General features: G+C 36.3%; 1 protein-coding gene across 1 annotated transcript; it reads right to left on the bottom strand.

Annotated features, from left to right (window-relative positions):
• Window positions 1-1,042: 1,042 nt before the first annotated feature.
• LOC149233204 (cytochrome P450 71AU50-like) lies at window positions 1,043-2,945 on the bottom strand. Its single transcript, XM_089376678.1, has 2 exons — window positions 2,001-2,945; window positions 1,043-1,914 (listed from the first exon to the last, which is right to left on the bottom strand). Exons 1-2 carry the CDS (start codon window positions 2,913-2,915, stop codon window positions 1,279-1,281), a joined length of 1,551 nt encoding a protein of 516 aa, XP_089232804.1. The 5' UTR covers window positions 2,916-2,945; the 3' UTR covers window positions 1,043-1,278.
• Between the last annotated feature and the right edge of the window lie 15,684 nt (window positions 2,946-18,629).

Raw genomic sequence — 18,629 nt, 5'->3', positions numbered from 1 at the left:
AATAGCCAAGCATTTACAAAAGGTAGTAATTGCCCAGTGGTTTACATTTGAAATGGAATATACAACGATCCAAAAACCGGGCATTCTTCAAGCCAAATGGCATCATATTGTACACAATCCCCATTTAGGCACATATTCTTTTTTTTCTCTTTTTCCGCGATCCGCACTTGGTGAGCACAGGCTAGTAGAAGATGGAAGTCTTTGATATCTTGAAAAATTGGGGATCTTATTCTATGCCCATGTTGCAATCCTCTACCTCAGATAGTTGTAGTTTTATGGAAGACAATCAACAGACAACATTGTCAAACAATTTGAAATGTGTTTGGTATCGAAACTATTCCAATGTTCACTATTTAGCTTGGAAATGTGCAACTATCTTTCTCATCCCTGCTTCTGTTTCATACGCTCATTGTTTCAATGCAACAATTGACAGTCTTTGTTCTTGGCAGTTAACTAAAATTGAAACGATACTTCTAAAAGCCTTTCTATAAAAGTTATTCGTATGTTTGTCATTTTCATTTTCATGCACTATAAGTAGCAAAAGTGAACAACAATATTATCGTAATGAATAAATTAATAATCAATTTTATTATAATTTTTATTAAACAAAATTAATAATAACTTACAATAAGATTGAAAAAGCTAGCAACAATATTATTGTAATGAATAAATTAATAATCAATTTTATTATAATTTTTAATTAAAAAATTAATAATAACTTATAATATTATAAGTTGGAAAAAAACATATTATAAAGAAATATTAATTTAGTTTTTAAAAATATATTTTTATTTTATCTTATATATACATAATAAATTTACATAAGTTTTATATTAAAATTAAAATTAGAAAAAAACTAATATTCTCTCGCACAATAATTCTTAATCGTATATATATAAAACGCGTTTTCTTATCATCCTGTTAGCTTCATTTTTTAAGCAGTTGTGCTGCCAAGATACTAATACATAACCCACATAATATCACTACCCATATATTGATCCATAATTATAATCGTAAACCAAATAATATCACCTACAAACTATTAAAAAATAAAAATCAATAAACAGCCACAGTATCACAAGCATATATATTAGGATAGTCAAAACATACACATTGCCGTGCCTCTCAACCGCATGTAAAATATGTAAAATATCGGCTTCGATATATCTCTTATTTCAGCACGACACTAACGTTATACAAACACGATAAACATAGAATGTCTGTCTCACCTATTTTATTGAAATGAAGGAAAACACAGTTGGTAACGTCAATATAAAATCAGAGTACGGAGAGTCGAGGAGTTGGAACAGCCACGAGTTCATGCGCCCGGGGCAGTGTCAGTCCATTAAACCTCTCACTCATATCCAACTCCTCCTGCCCATTCATTTTCTCCGGGAGCCTCCAGTTGAAACAGTGCAGCAACTGCGCCATCCCAAACTCTACAACAAGCATTCCCAGTTGCTGTCCGGGGCATCCTCTCCTTCCCGCTCCAAATGGAATCCACTCAAAGTTCTGCACATTTACATCCACCTCTGCCGCCCCAGTTTTTTCCATGAACCTTTCTGGCTTGAAACTTTCGGCATCCTCCCACGACTTTGGATTCCTCCCAATCGCCCAAAGGTTCAGCAGAACGCAAGTGCCACCAGGGATTTGATAGCCCGATACACTGCAATCCTCTAAAGATAAATGGGGAATAGCAAGAGGCCCCGGTGGGTGGAGCCTAAGCGTTTCTTTGACCACAGCTTGTAAATAAACGAGACAAGGCAGATCAGATTCTTGTACCATACGCTCCATTCCAACGACGCGTTCAAGCTCCTCCTGAAGCTTCTTCAGCACTGGCGGGTTTCTCAGCACTTCGGACATTCCCCACTCTATCGCAATCGATGACGTGTCCGTTCCCGCGGCGAACATATCCTGCACATACAATGTATAAATCTTTACTCTTTAAAAGTCAATGCAATTGAATGTTTTAATGTGAAAAAACATTTAACGTAACGTACGGCAATGACGCCTTTAATATGTTTTCGTTTAATTTGGAACTCCGTATCATTATCTGCGCAGATTGCCAGCAAAACGTCGACAAGATCAGGTGTGACGTTGGGGTCATTCCGCGCAATGTGTTCCTCTATCACATTGTTGAAGAAATGGTCTACCGTCTTGTGTATTTTCTTGAATCGCCGTCCCAAACCTTGCAAATCTAGCCACGCCAAGTATGGTATATAATCTGCGATATTGAAAGTACCGGCTAACAGAAAACTTTCTTTGATGCTTTCAATTAACTGTTGGTCCGAGTACTTTCTGCCGAAGGCCATCCTGCAGATAATAGAAGTCGCAAGTGTCGACACAGCTTTGCTAATGCTTACGGGAACATGAGAGCCCTCACTGTCTTCAATAATAGAACGAATCATACAACACACTTCCTCCTCTCTTATGAAGCGGAAGGAATCCAAGCGTTTGGAGCTGAGCAACTGTAAAACGCAGATCTTACGCATTTGTCTCCAGTAAGCACCATATGGAGCATAGCCCACGTTAGAGAAATTATACGACAGATACTTAGCAGCCATGGATTGAGGTCTGCCAGCGAAAAGGCGATCATTATTCTTGAGAAATTCCTTGGCCATATCTGCGGAGGAGACGACTAGGGTGAGGGCAGAGGACCCCAGGCGCAGAGACATGAGAGGCCCGCATTTGAGAGAGAGAGTTGCTAGGGCTTGGTGTGGAAGGTGTCCGAGCAGGAGGTGTAGGTTTCCAACGATCGGCAAAGGAAACGGCCCCGGTGGCAACCTCCGCTTTCTCACTTGCAGGAACAAGAAACTCCATGACAGCACTAATGTAACTAGGATAGCAGCGGCAAATTTGATGTAAAACTCGGCACATTCCAGCATTAGGCGCTCAGAATACAACAAATTCGCCATTGTTAGCAACTTAGCCACCCACAACGAATGAGGTACTCCACAGACTCCTCACATCTATATATAACAAGAATTGGATCGGGGACTCTTCAATTTCTCTTCGAAAGTATACTGTAAAATGATGTGATTGACGGTAACTCTGCAACTGTAAACCAGTAGGAGGAACCGCATTTTCAAATAAATAAATAAATGTAACTAAGTTCGTACGTTTCCATACGCACACATTTCCCAATAAAAAGGCGCGACGACCTTCATAAAATTAATGATATTCTGTTCACTAATAAGCACACATCAAACTGACAACAATCTCGGCCTTAGATGTCTCTCTTTTCCTGAAATTCAAAGTTGCGAAGGAAAGGAGAAAATCAATCGTATACAATAAGCATGGTTTGTGAAATATGTTTTACTTAATATATATGATTTAATGGTCAATTCATAATATAAAGATAGAACATACATTTGGTAAATTGGTATATGTTTTTGTATATAGAAGAAGAAAAATAATGATATAGGAAATGTTTTTATTTATTATTATTTTTATTTTTACATAATTTAAAATTTTATTATAATTTAATGTTTAATAAGCAATGTTTTTGTATATAGAAGAAGAAAAATAATGATATAGGAAATGTTTTTATTTATTATTATTTTTATTTTTACATCATTTAAAATTTTATTATAATTTAATGTTTAATAAGCAGTAGAGATGAGATATTTATCACTAGTTACTTTTATTTAACAACATATATTTCCTATGAAATAGGAAATAAAAAATAACTTTTTTTAGTGATATAGCAGTAAATATGATAATTTAAAAATACATTTCATAGGAAATAAAAAATACATTTTTTTAGTGATATAGCAGTAAGTATGATAACTTAAAAACTGAGTTGAGAACAAAATTTCAAATATATCTTACATCTTAAACATATCTTGAAGGTTAGTTAAATTGTATTTGAATAGGATCAAACGGATTAAAGGACAAAATAGATAACACGTTACCATTAGACTTAAAAAGGATCAAACATATTAAAGGACAAAATAGATAGCACATTACTATTAGACACTTCTAAGATGGATACTAACCCAGGATCTAATAGCAAAGTTTCTTGGATAACATACCCCCATGACATTATTTACCCTCTATGTGTGAAAAAATTGCACATCATTATATTGCTCCTATAGCTAAAAGATTTTCCTTAGCCACAATTCTAAATGGACTCTTAAGGCAACTCTTCCATTAAATTACTCCATAAAAACTTTTAAATCTCGTACAATTTGAATACTTTTACTTACTTTCAACAAACCATCCTTATAAAACACTACACATTTTTTTCATTTATTTAATCATATATATATATATATATATATATTAATATATAATTCATAAATATAATTAAATATTTAAAATAAATATTATTTCTTTATATTAACATAGTGTTAAAATCAGTTATACATGTAATTAATTTTACATATATATAAATAAATATTTTAACTTACATATAAATATTTATATAAAGATGTTTTAAGTATATTAATTTTTTAGAAAATCTAAAATATAAAAATTGAATATTTAAATTTAATTATTACTTAATCTTAATAAAATAGAATTAAAAAAAATAATTATATAATTTAATTAGTAAGTGTTATATTATTCATTTTCTATCTTCTTTATTATAATTAATTTTTTTAATGAAATCGAAATCAAATATGAAAAATATAATAATATAAATATACCCATCCTAAATTAAACCCTTACATGCATAGGCATGTATTTGAATTATAAAAACACACATAATAAACCCCAACAAAAATATAAATACATCAGTATGTGGTATTGAGAAGCCTTTAAAAATTCACAGTAAAGAGGACAACAACAGAGCGTGGGATGTCACTTTGTCTTTATCTTTAAAGATAAGAAAACCAACTACTGACACCATTACCATACACCAACTACTGACAGCATTACCATACAGTGGGGAGGAACCCATCAACCATCTCATCCAGTCACTGGGATGGGACTTTGTCTTCTCTTTAAAGGCGATAAAACCAACCATGACCTGCTACCTTCACTATTTTAATAGAAACCAATCATGTGGCCGTTGATATTTTCTTCCCCCATCACGCCATCACAATCGACGTCACTCCATACTCCATGAAAGTCTTCAACCAAATGATAGCTGAACTGTCTATGTTTATGATAACTACTTACTGACTATCAACAGCAACCCCACATTCACATTATTGGCCTGCTCAGATATTCAGATTAGCCTGCTCAGATAGGTGGACACCTAATCGAATCCTCAGACAAACAATAAACTCAGATTCAAAGATTTCGTTGCCCCCTTAATAAGATGAACTCAACGTAATAACTAGGTCACGAAAAGGATTACAATCTCGATATACAGATGGCATGGAATTTATTTTAGGTTATATAAGGTGATTTGTGATTTATAGCATGATTTTAGGTTATCTCTTATATATATTTAATTATTTATTCTTTATTTTATTTAATTTTATGTTTTAAAATAATTTTATGGAGTGTAAAATAGAATTGGTTTTTTTTCGTGGAATGTTATGCTTATTTATATATATATAACAACGTAAATTTATATATATATTTAATTATTTATTCTTTATTTTATTTAATTTTATGTTTTAAAATAATTTTATGGAGTGTAAAATAGAATTGGTTTTTTTTCGTGGAATGTTATGCTTATTTATATATATATAACAACGTAAATTTATATTAAACTTAATTTATCAATCAGTTGTTAAAGGGGTTTAATTTAGAAAATATTAAAACAATGATAATATATATAATAGGATTTAATAATTGAATCTTAAATTTAAATTGATTTATAACCAATATATACTTGTATATATAAGTATTTATTTTTATTTATTTTTAAAAAATTATATATAAAAAATATCTATATATCAAAATTAATATAATTACCACTTCCATATATTTATAAAAATTTAATCTTTCATAATTTAAAGTGAAAAAATTCTATCAATCTCATATCTATACATACTATTATGTATAATTAATATAAATAAATATTTTGACAATTATATAAATATAAATATAAAAGTTAAGAGATTTAGTAAATAAACTTATAAATGTAATCGATGATAATTAAGTAAAAGTTGTCTTAGGAAATAATTAGATATTACTAACATAATTACATGATAATGAAATAAATTTTATATTAAAGAGTTGTATAGTAAAGTAGAAATTGTATTGAAGGAGAAATTAAATGTAGAAAGTGTGTTTCATGAGAAGTAGTGTTGGAGCAAAGTGTTAGAATTGATTTATTCCCTTTTTATTGTTACTTTGAAGGTCTCAATTTTTTTTAAGCATTTATATTCTAAATGATCCTTCATATACAAGCTTTCTTTCCCATGAAGTCCTTTTAGCAAAAACTCAAATATTTGGAACGCTGCATCAAAATATGGAATAAGAATGAATTTGGGAAAATATGGAATAAGAATGAATTTAGGAACATCTTACATGATTAGTGAGCTCTTAAAGAATGCATCCAAGAAATAAAACAAAAAATCATCATGGGTGATAGATCAAAAGGAATTGTGACAAAGGAAGAAACCCTCATCACTCATCTTGAAGATCAGAAAAATTAGGATGAGATTCTCTGGCATTAGAAATCATGCATAATATGGCTCAAAGAAGGTGCGAAAAATTCTAAAATTTTCCATTTCTAAATACTTAATCACAAAAGTAAAAATAAAATCTCCTCCCTAAGAATTTTAGTAGGCATCAAACTCTAAAACATGTCCATATTGAAGATAAGCTCGTTTCCTATTACCAACATCTCTTATTGGATTTCTCCCCTTTAAAAGTTGAAGCAATTAGAAAAATCACCTTTGCATCCCTCCTTTAGTCAACTTGGAGAAAAATTAGGCTCTACATCATTCTACTACTATAGAAGTAAACGGAACCACCTTTGGAATGCCTAAAAGAAAAGCAGTAGGGCCTAATGGCTTGATCTCCAATTTCTATTAGGCATGTTGGCCATTCACAAAAGAGGATGTCTAGATAGTTGTTGAGGAACCTTGATGAACAAAATTTTTCCTACCTTCCCTAGATGGTACTCTTCATACCCTTGTGCCCAAAAAGGCCAATTTATAGGACATTAATGGTTTTTGTTTATTTCCATTTACAACGCTATCTACAAATTCATCTATAAAGTCATTTCCAATCGTTTGAAACTCCTTCCATCACTCATCTCTTCGAAGAATATATGCTATGTTAAAGGAAGACAAATTTTGGATGGCATAATAGTGGCTGAAGAGCTAGTTCATTCCATTCATCTTCTGAAAAAATAGGTATGATCATCACGCTCAATTTATCTAAGGATTTTGATAAATTAAGTTAGTGTTACATTTCATAAAAACATTAGAGTGTTGCTTCCTTGGAAGCCTAGATCATCTGGATCATTTCCCTTATCTCCTATGGCTTCTTCTCTATCTTAGTTAATGGCTCTCCTTATAAGGCCTTTAAACCTCCTAGAGGAATTCATCAAGGAAATCATGTTTCCCCCTCTATCTTCAACCTAAGGGATGAAGGGTTGGGACATGACCTAAAACAAGCTATTACTACTTGTGCTAGCAAGGGTCTACATTTCTCCAACTCTAATGAGAAAGCTTCGCACCAACAATTTGTGGATAATGCAATGCTCATGGGTATTCCAACTATCTAAGAATCATTGGCCTTTTGAAAAGTCTTGGATGATTTCCTAGCTACCTTATGCATGGACATAAATTTGCAATATTTTGAAGTCTTATTCTTCAATAATCCCCTTCCTATTCATTGTCATCTTAGTAATATCTTGGTTTTCAAGAAAAGAACCTTAGCCACTACCTATCCAGGTGCCCCTTTAGATCCCAGTTCCATGTGTACCAAAATTTGGTCTAAACTCATTCAAAGTTTACCAACCAATTGTATAGATGGACTTTTTGCTCAATTAATATATGTATCCTCCTTAAATTTGTCCTGCATCTGTTACCCATGTATCTTCTCTCCTCTCTTGTACTCCCAAAATCATGCTTCATCTAATCAAAGTCCTGCGGTGAACTTTCTTATGCGGAGAAGAAAAAAAAGAGAAAAAATGGGAACTAGTTTCTTGGGAGAAAGTATATATCCCCAAAAAATCACAAGTATTGGGATTCTAAGATCTAGAAAATTTGAACATTATCTTAGGATCGAACCTTTGGTGGTGTTGGCTACAAGAGGGTCAGGACTTTTGGAAGAAAATATGGTCCAGTAAATACAACAACCGCATTTCTAATGAATTGTGCATCTGCATTTTATACAATAAAATTGCTTCTAGGAAGTCAAGCGTGAAATAATTACTCACTTTTGGGATGATTCTTGGCATCGATTTTGAAAACATTCCCCCTAAGAGCATATTCAAGATATACACTATGTTATGGAATCTCATGTGGGGATTCTTGCGTCTAATTACTGGGAAAACATTGTAAACTCCTCCCACATCTACCCAAGCAATTGGCCAGGTGGGGTAAACATGCGACGAGAGGCCATGATGATAAGACTCAACCTACTAGGTAACCTTAAGGAAATGGAGTCGATAAAACAAGACCTTACATACCTCCCTTAGGTGCTTCAGGAACCCCAAGAGCTAATCCACCACTCTAGGTGCCCAACTCCTAAGTTAACCTAGCATTTAGATGAATTAAACCCAATTTCGCTCCCATGACAAGGCATGCATGTGAATGTAACCCTAAATTCACTCTCACAAGCTTTTGTACTAGCACTTAGAGACCTAAATTGTCAGTGCTATGCCAACGACTCTGGGATTTGAGCCACTTTTCCAGGCCTAAGGCCTAGGTCACTACCTAGAACTGAACCATCTCTTCAAATAAGTAAAATAACATGGAAATGACAGTACTAAAGAAAATACTTGTTCACGACCTTGACTGGACCCATACTATCCATGACAGGTATTTTATCAAACACTTAGTAAATATGCAACCTACAGGTGTAAATAACAAATCTTAGCATAGGGGTCTCATACTTTTCTGAGATTCGCTTTGAAGAATTGTATTCTTATCACATTAGCTGCCATTTCATCCATTAGGTCATAGATAAATTGATTATTCAATAACAAGTAAGAACATGATGAGATCAATACATAACTGTTTTCATAAAATACATACATAACCAGTATAATAGGGACAAAAATTTCAATAAAATAACAACCATATACACCTCATATAATCCATCATAATATTCATAGAAATACCAAGAGATATCGCCTTTCATTAATGATGCAGAATCCAAACCTAGGATGGGACTTCCAAGCTCCACCCAACCATATAATGGTTGAGCCTAATCTCTCTTCAACCATTCACCCTCGTGCCATATTCCAAGCATGAATGTGGGATCTCATAAAACACATCAATCAAAACTCATCCATGACTTATAGAGGCCATCCGCCTCAACCCATTAAATAGTGATTCCACCTCGCGGTCGAACATCACAAAACCATCCTCAGATCAGTCTCCATCCCAGCCATCGAGGGCTCCAGAGTGTTTGTTCCAACCCGGCTTCACGAGGGCTTCACTGGTGGAGAAATACCATACCACTTAGGTTCATATTGGGGGATATATAATAAGGAAAACTTGACTTAATATATTGGGGGATATATAGGGGGTAAAGGGTTTTTATATTAGCAAGTATAAAAGATGGAGCTCAAAGTTAATGAAAAAATATAAAGGGGTATAAAAACTGTTAATGAAAAAATGGATACCTACAATACTTAGTGAAAGTAGGGGTTCTTTCAATTGGGGAGGTATATTGGGTTCATATTGGTAGGGGGCTAAATAATGTGATTTTTAGAGGTATTTTCCAATATGTAGTCCAATTAGGGGTATTGTTTAGTATGCCATGAACGCATGTGATATGTCAGAGGTTCATTGAGTGAAGCCCCCATGCCTAGCTTCTAGGACTAGTAACTCAACCCACAACTTTTATCGGGCTCCAGAGCATTTGTCGAACCAAGGCTCCAGGACAAGTAACTCAACCCATAAATTTTACTGGGCTCCAGAGCATTTTTCCAACCAAGGCTATGGGACTAGTAACTCAACCCATGAAGGGCTCCAGAGTGTTTGTCTAACCAAGGCTACGGGACTAGTAACTCAACCCACCAAGGGCTCCAAAGCATTTGTCCAACCAAGGCTACGGGACTAGTAACTCAACCCAAGTTGTTACAGGCCTCCAAAACATTTTTCCAACCAAGGCTTCGAGAAACTAAGAGCTCAACCCAAGCTAAGGAAACATGAGAATTAACCAAAAACACAACAAGGAAATAAACCCACAATCACCATGGCTATCCAGGAAATGGCAAGGCTAGGAAATCCACTGTCATTCTTGGCCATCCTCCATGCCAATGATAGATCACAACCAACAAACCTCATGCATATGCCATGCATGCAAAAGCTAGTGAAGGAAACATACATGCAACTCGATACCTGCAACAAAACCTGTTGTAACTGCTGATACTGATGCCCTTTTGTGCTTTCCTACTCTTCATTTGCCTTCTTGGTCCAAAACTCCAAGTATGCCACACACTCCAAGAGTTCTCTAAGAAAAATCTAAGTATCCAAGAGTATGAGAGAGAGAGAGAGAGAATAATGAGAGAGCTCCAATACTGAATATATCAAGTCCTGCCCACTGATCCTCAGAAGCCTTTTTATTAATGAGACCTCTATTTTCTTCATTTTCCATTATTTCCCTTCAATTTCCTCCTCACATGCAACCTCTGACCTTTCACCTTCCTTTTTTCCTAATTTCCATTATTTTCATAAATAAAATGGCAATAAATCCCTCATGCCTTTCGAAAGCCTTTGCCATTGCCTTTCCCAATTTCCTTAACCATAATAAACCGAAATCAACACCCATTAGGATGCTTCCCCCACCATTCAGCTTGGAATACATGTCCCATCACCATGGCCTTATCTCTCTCTCTCTCTCTCTATATATATATATATATTACATGGAATTTTCACTAGGAATTTTATAGAACCCTCTCCCTTGGGGGAAAACCATCCTCGATGTTCACTGACACCTATAACCAACAAGACTACTGAAAAAAAAACATACTTCCCATGGAGCTTTATAACATAGCTCGTTGCAATATTTACAATGAGCAATGTTGAAACATGACAAACATACAGTTTACTGGAGCTTTATAACACAACTCATTACGGTATTTACAGTAACCACATATACACATACACATTTTCTTCAGCTAGAAAATAACCGTACTATCTATGGATCTTTATAAATACAGCTCGATACAACATTTACAATAACATACGCATATACACATTTTCTCAGCCAACAAATAAAAATTAATGATGCCTGCATCTGTAACAAGGGAATCTAGAGGCTCAGACATCCACCCTCAAGTAATTCTAGGATTCACCTCCTTCCTAGGAAGTCCAGAATCCACTACCACAATCAAAATACATCTAATGTCCAACACTATAATCCTCCACCACTTGTCCTCTTAGTGAACAATTACCATCTCATTGTTCTAGGGTGTACTCCAAATGTGCATCTGAATCCACCTGGCAATGCTAATGACCAAAAAAAATGCATCCTCTACCTTCCCTTGTCTGCTACACAGCTCCTCAGGTAGCCCGGTCACCCCTTCCATGTGGTCACTCACCTTCCAAGTTCCGCTGGAACCCCCATCTTGGGAATTCCATCCCTTGTCAACGCTTCCTCACATCGGAAGATACAAAAACCAAGGAATATCCCTGTCTCAAAACCATCATACCGGTCATAGAATTCTGATGGAAACCAATGGAAATGATTGGGTACCAGTGTCCCACAATGGCCCTGTTCTTGAAGTGCTTTACCAACATACTACTGCATGTTCCAATTTCTTTTGCTACTGCTGCCAATTCTTGCAGTCGATTCAAGCACCCAACTGGGCGTGTTCATGCATTCATGTACCAAGCACATAACTTCCATTAGATTTAAAATAAATTGAAATAAATTCATGTCATACCTCATTGGTAGAAAAATATCACATCAGGTTAGCTCAAAAAATAACCACCAAAATTATAAATCACATATAACCATCATAAACTAAAATCATAGATCACATGTAATCATCATAAACCAAAATCATAGATCACATGTAATCATCATATACCAGGATCATAAATCACATGCATAATAAAACTAAAATAATATACCGATACTTATCCTTTAATTGATCCTTACTTCTACCTTTGTTCTTATTTCCTATGCACACTAGATCGGTTTCCATACCCATCAAACACCCAATTCCTTCTCCTCAACCAGGTGCACATATACATAGTGTGCATCACACACATACGACCACTCCTGAAATCCAACTCCATGTAATACATGCACCTACACCTGACATACAACACATACACCTACACCCAATTTATACAATATAATACATATTCCTACATCTAATGCATAACATAATACATACACCTGACGTACAATAGAACACAACACATCTATACCCAATATACAACACCACACAATACATGCACCTACACAATGCACATACCTAGTACCACATGATCTCAACACAACATGTATGACATGCACACGATACCACATGTGCACTAATACCATATGTACAACATGTACACAGTGCCACCTGTACACCACACCACCTGCACAATGTGTGCACAACATCACATGTACACGACACCACCTGCACAACATGTACACAATGCCACATGTACACTACACCACTATACAATGTGTACACAATACCACATATACATAGTACCACACACACGACATGTACACGACACCACATGTACACATCACCATATGCAAGACATGTACAGAGCACCACTTGTACAACACGTACACAACACCATATGCACACAGAGCCAATTTTACAATCATGCACACCACACCATATGTACATAGCACCACATGTACAACATGCATGCAACACCACATGTACATAGCATAATCTGTACACAACACCTCATATCCAACAGTGCAGAGCACCATATGCATACAACACCGCATATCCATCTTGCACACAGTACAATATGTACACAACACCGTATATCCAACATGTACATAGCATCATCTGTATATGACACCTCATATCCAACACATGCAGATCACCATATGCATACAATATCGCATATCCATCATGCACACAGTACAATATGTACACAACACCATATATCCAACATGTACATAGCACCATCTATACCCAACACTGAATATTCAACATCATACAACACTATCTGTACTAACACCCTATAGATAATATTGCATAAGAAACATGTACACATACGACATATGCACAATAATGGATGTGCATAATCATCATATATGAAACATGTACAAAATATACAACATATGCACAAAAATAGTACCACACATTCAAAAACACATTGTCTTCACCAAGAACCTTGCTTCCAGTGTCTTATCCATGCTTGTCCCAGCATGTCACAGACCACACTGCTTTCATTTCACCGATGTATCCCTTGGTATTGCTGGGTTGTGTTATATTCTTTCCATGACTAGCCCATGTAGTTAACCGGGGGGTTAGAAGGGGTGCAGGTAACCCCACTCTATGGGGTCCGGTGTACCGCCCCGGAAAATTTTGGTTTTCGAACCTATGTTAGGTTGGGCAGACCCACCTATCATTTTGTGCATGATTTTCGCACATGTTTTTTGGACGCGATGGTTTCTGGTCCATGGTTTTGGACGCAATGGTTTTCAGTCGATGGTATTGGATGCTTTGGCATGTATAAATATGTATTGTAACATTGAAAGGATAATAATGAAAAATCAAGCTGGTAGTCCCGGTTTTGGGATCCAGGGGAAAATCTCTGTGTATATGTGTTTTATGTGTTATGCTCTCGCATTGTTTATTTTTTGTTTTTTAGAATTCATATGCAGGTAATTTTTGTACAGGGTTAAAACATACATTTGGTATCAGAGCTATTTTGGCTTCAAGGGGATGCCTTTGTTGCTGAGGGGTTTCACTCAGGCTTGTGGTAGACCCTATTCAGTGGGAGATCTGTGAGATCGATTCTGGTGGTGAAAGAAGATGGAGAGCAGTGGAAAGATAGAGATCGAGAAATTTAATGGTCAGAGTTTTGGGTTGTGGAAACTCAAGATGGAGGATTTGTTGGTGGATAAAGATCAGTGGATCGCAATATAGTACTAAACCAACGGGAGTGTCCGATGAAGAATGGAAGAAGTTGGATCGGAAGGCAAAGAACACAATATGATTGTGTGTCTCAGATTCAGTATTGTTGAATGTATCAAGGGAAGCTACGACGAAGGCTTTGTGAGACAAGTTAGGGACTTTGTACCAATCTAAGTCTCTGGTGAATAAACTATTCTTACAGAATAAGTTGTATAACCTGAGGATGAAAGATGGAGACTCAGCGACAGAGCATCTGAATGCATTTAATATTGTGGTAAGTCAGATAGCATTTGTTGATATTAAAATTTCAGATGAAGATAAGTGCATTAGTTTGTTGTCTTCTCTACCAGATTCGTGGGATAGTCTGGTTATTGCAATAGGTAGCAATGCAACTGCCTTGTAGTTTGATGAAATAGTCTCATCCTTGCTAACGGAGGAGATGAGATGGAAAAATATGGAGAGCCAGAATGGTGATGCCTTGTCTGTACGAGGACAGTCCCAGAACAGAAACAAAAATAAGTCATCGAGTGGGAGATCTAAATCTAGAGAGAGATCTAAATCTCCAGGAAAACTTGTAAAGGTGGTGTGCTGGAAATGTGGAAAGGAAGGGCACTACAAAAGGGACTGTAAATCTAAAGCTCCTGAAAAAGGAAAGGGATTTGATGATGCTCCTTCTGCATAGGTGAAAACCACCTCAGATGAAGGTGGGGATGTGTACTTGGCTTCTTCAAGTACACATGTAGATCATGAGGCATGGTTGATTGACTCAGGTGCATCTTTTCACTTCACTCCCCATAGAGAGTGGTTCTGCAAGTATGAGAAATACGATGCTGGTGATGTCTTCTTAGGGGATGATAGGAAGGCTAGAATCGTTGGTCGCGGAAAAGTAAAGTTGAATTTTTTAGTTACAAGGTGGAAGGGTTAGAACACTTTTGGGTGTTCTGCATATTCCTGCATTGGCCAGAAATCTAATTTCTGTAAGCAAGTTGGATGATACAGGTGTAAAAACAATGTTCGATAAGGATACCTGCAAGATGGTTTCGGGAGCACTGGTATTGATGCGGGGAGTTTGGATTGGAACTTTGTACAAGCTGCAAGGTAGCATGGTTGTTGATGGGTGCAACAGTTCTGTGGTTCCTGAAAGTGGAGTAGAAAATCTAGTGGTCTCTAGAGAGAAGACCATGTTGTGGCATAAAAGGCTTGGACATATTAGAGAGAAGGGCCTTTGAATATTTCATGGTAAAGGTGTGGTAGAAGGTATGAGTAATAGCTCTCTGGATTTTGATTTCTGTGAAAATTGTGTATATGGGAAGCAAAATCAGGTGAGTTTCTCCTCTGGTGGTAAGAGGGCGAAACAGATATTAGAGCTTGTACACAGTGATGTGTTTGGACCTGTGAAGGTTCCATCACTGGGTAAGTCTGTGTACTATGTATCCTTTATAGATGACTTCTTAAGCAATACATGGATATATTTCCTTAAGAAGAAATTTGATGTCTTTGACAGGTTTAAAGAATTCAAGGCTCTGGTGGAAAACTAGACAGAGAAGAAGATAAAGGTGCTGAGGACAGATAATGGTGGAGAGTTTTGCAATAAGGAATTTAAAGAATTCTGTAAGAAGTGTGGTATATCACGACAAAAGACTACTCCATATACACCTTAGCAAAATGGAGTTGTAGAAAGAATGAACAAGACATTGATGGAAAGGGAAAGAAGCATGCTCAGTGGTGTCGAGTTAGGATAGGAATTTTGGGCAGAGGTGGTGGAGACAGCATGTTACCTGGTCAACAGATCACCTTCATCACTGTTGGAGGATAAAACTCCACAAGAGGTATGGACTGGTAAGAAACCCTCTCTTTCACATATGAGGGTATTTGGATGTGACGCATATGTACATGTTCCAAAGGAGAAATGAACCAAGTTGGATAGTAAATCTAAAAAGTGCATCTTTATTGGGTATAAGGATGGTTAAAAGAGTTATAAGCTTTGGAACCCAATAACAAGGAAGGTTGTGTACAATGGAGATGTGGTGTTCAGAGAGGTGAAAGATGTTATTAAACATGAATTCCAACCAAAGGAACTTGAGAAGATAGAGTTTGATCTAAAGGAGGAAGAATCAGACTCTACAATAGAGGAGGAATCAGAAGATGAAGAGCCAACTACGAGTGTGAGAAGATCAGTTCGAGAAAGAAGGTAGCCAGAAAGGTATAGTCCATCTACTTTCTGTTCAAATTTTTCTTTATCTATTACTGATGATGATACCAAAAATATGAAGGAAGCAGTAGATTCAGAGGATGGAAAACTCTGGAAAGAGGCCATGGTTGATGAAATGGCATCTTTGCACAAAAATGAGGCTTGGGATTTGGTGGAGTTGCCGGCTAGAAGGAAACCCATTGGCAGCAAATGGGTGTTCAAGAAGAAGACAAATGCATAAGGAAAGGTGGAGAAATACAAAGCTTGGTTGGTAGCAAAAGGTTATTCCCAAGTGCCAAGAATTGATTTTGGTGATATTTTTTCTCCTATTGCCAAGGTAACTTCTATTAGATTACTTTTATCTATTGCTGCTACTTTTGATTTTGAGGTAGAACAGATGGATGTGAAGACAATATTTCTTCACGGGGATTTGGAAGAGGAGATCTACATGAAGAAACCTGAAGGCTTTGCAGTGAATGGTAAGGAATAACTGGTATGTAAGTTAAATAAGTCTCTGTATGGGTTAAAACAGTCACCAAGGATGTGGTATCAAAAATTTGATACATTTATACGGGGACTTGGCTTCACCAGAAGCAAAGTAGATCACTGTGTGTATTTTAAATTAAGTGGTGACCATGTTATTTATCTGGTCTTGTATGTGGATGATATGTTACTGGTTGGAAATGACAAAGAAATTATCTAGGATTTGAAGATCCATTTGTCCTCCAAATTCGACATGAAAGATCTTGGTGCTGCAAACTATATTTTGGGCATGTAAATTAAAAGAGATTGGACAAAGAGGAAGCTCTGGTTAAACCAAAGGAAGTATGTCGAGACAATATTACAGAGGTTTAATATGCAGGATAGTAAACCAGTGAAGGTTCCTATTCCCGTAGGTGTAAAGTTATCTGCTAAACAGTGTCCCAAGACACAAGAAGTGGAAGAGGACATGTCCCATGTTCCATATGCAAGTGCAGTTGGTAGCCTGATGTATGCGATGGTCTAGTGATTATGGTATTTACTACCAAGGAAGACCTAGATTGCATAGAGTGTTGGATATTCGTGGCTTTGTTGATGCAGACTGGGCTGGAGATCTGGATCAGAGAAGATCTACAAGTGGGTATGTGTTTAACCTATTTGGGGGTGCAGTCAGTTGGATGAGTAAGAAACAATCTGTAGTGGCACTATCAACTACAGAGGCATAATACGTGGCAGCCACTCATGCAAGCAAGGAAGCAGTTTGGTTGTAGAGATTGTGTTCAAGTATGGGGTTAGTACAGGGAGCTATAAGGATGGACTGTGACAGCCAAAGTGTAATTTTGTTGGCAAAGAACCCTGCATATCATTCAAAAACAAAGCACATTGATGTTTAGTATCACTTTGTGAGGGATATGATAGAAGAAAAAAAGGTGTTGCTGGTAAAGGTGGACAATTTGAAGAATACTGCAGATGCATTGACAAAATCTGTGAGCTCTGAGAAGTTCTCTTGTTGTAGAGAAACAATGGGCGTTGTAGGGCTGGATAAATGACTAAGCTCTCTTGTGTCCCCCTGTGGAAAGAAAATAACAAGTGGAATATTGTTGGGTTGTGTTATATTCTTTCTACGACTAGTCCACGTAGTTAACCGAGGGGTTAGAAGGGGTGCAGGTAACCCCACTCTATGGGGTCTAGGGTAGCGCCCCGAAAATTTTGGTTTTGGAACCTATGTTAGGTTGGGTGGACCCACCTATGTTTTTGTGCATGATTTTCGCACATGTTTTTTGGACGCGATGGTTTTCGGTCCATGGTTTTGGACGCAATGGTTTTCGGTCCATGGTATTGGATGCTTCGACATGTATAAATATGTATTGTAGCATTGAAAGGATAATAATGAAAAATCAAGCTGGTAGTCCAGGTTTTGGAATCCAGGGGAAAATCTCTGTGTATATGTGTTTTATGTGTTATTCTCTCACATTGTTTATTTTCTGTGTTTTAGAATTCATATGCAGGTAATTTCTGTATGGGGTTAAAGCCTACAGGTATTACCTGTCCATAACATAGACATAATATAATCACATAATATCAACTCATAACCACGTAATACTGACCTCATATATTTTTCATGACTACTCTTCCCAATTGATTCCTCGTAAGGCCAGGAACCTCTTCATGTCATTTGTTTGCGTAAGAAATCATACCTCCACATGAATTATTCTTGATGATCCTGTCGGATAGTGACATAGATACATAGACACATGCATACATATACATAAACATTAGCATAAAACAATCATGATCCATGATGACCCTGTCAGATAACAACGT

Source organism: Pinus tabuliformis, chromosome J (genome assembly GCF_031772625.1).
Source record: "Pinus tabuliformis cultivar Carrire ecotype Pingquan chromosome J, CPIR1, whole genome shotgun sequence".
In the NCBI taxonomy this organism is placed as follows: domain Eukaryota; kingdom Viridiplantae; phylum Streptophyta; class Pinopsida; order Pinales; family Pinaceae; genus Pinus; species Pinus tabuliformis.
The sequence above is the reverse complement of the archived record's forward strand: the minus strand, read 5'-3'. Positions and strand labels throughout refer to the sequence as shown.

Bases quoted from the DNA above. Each gene is read 5' to 3' on its own strand.
- LOC149233204 (XM_089376678.1), bottom strand. From the start codon at position 2,915: ATGGCGAATTTGTTGTATTCTGAGCGCCTAATGCTGGAATGTGCCGAG. The intron at 1,915-2,000 runs GTACGTTACGTT...TTGTATGTGCAG, and splicing joins ATATTAAAGGCGTCATTGCC to GATATGTTCGCCGCGGGAAC.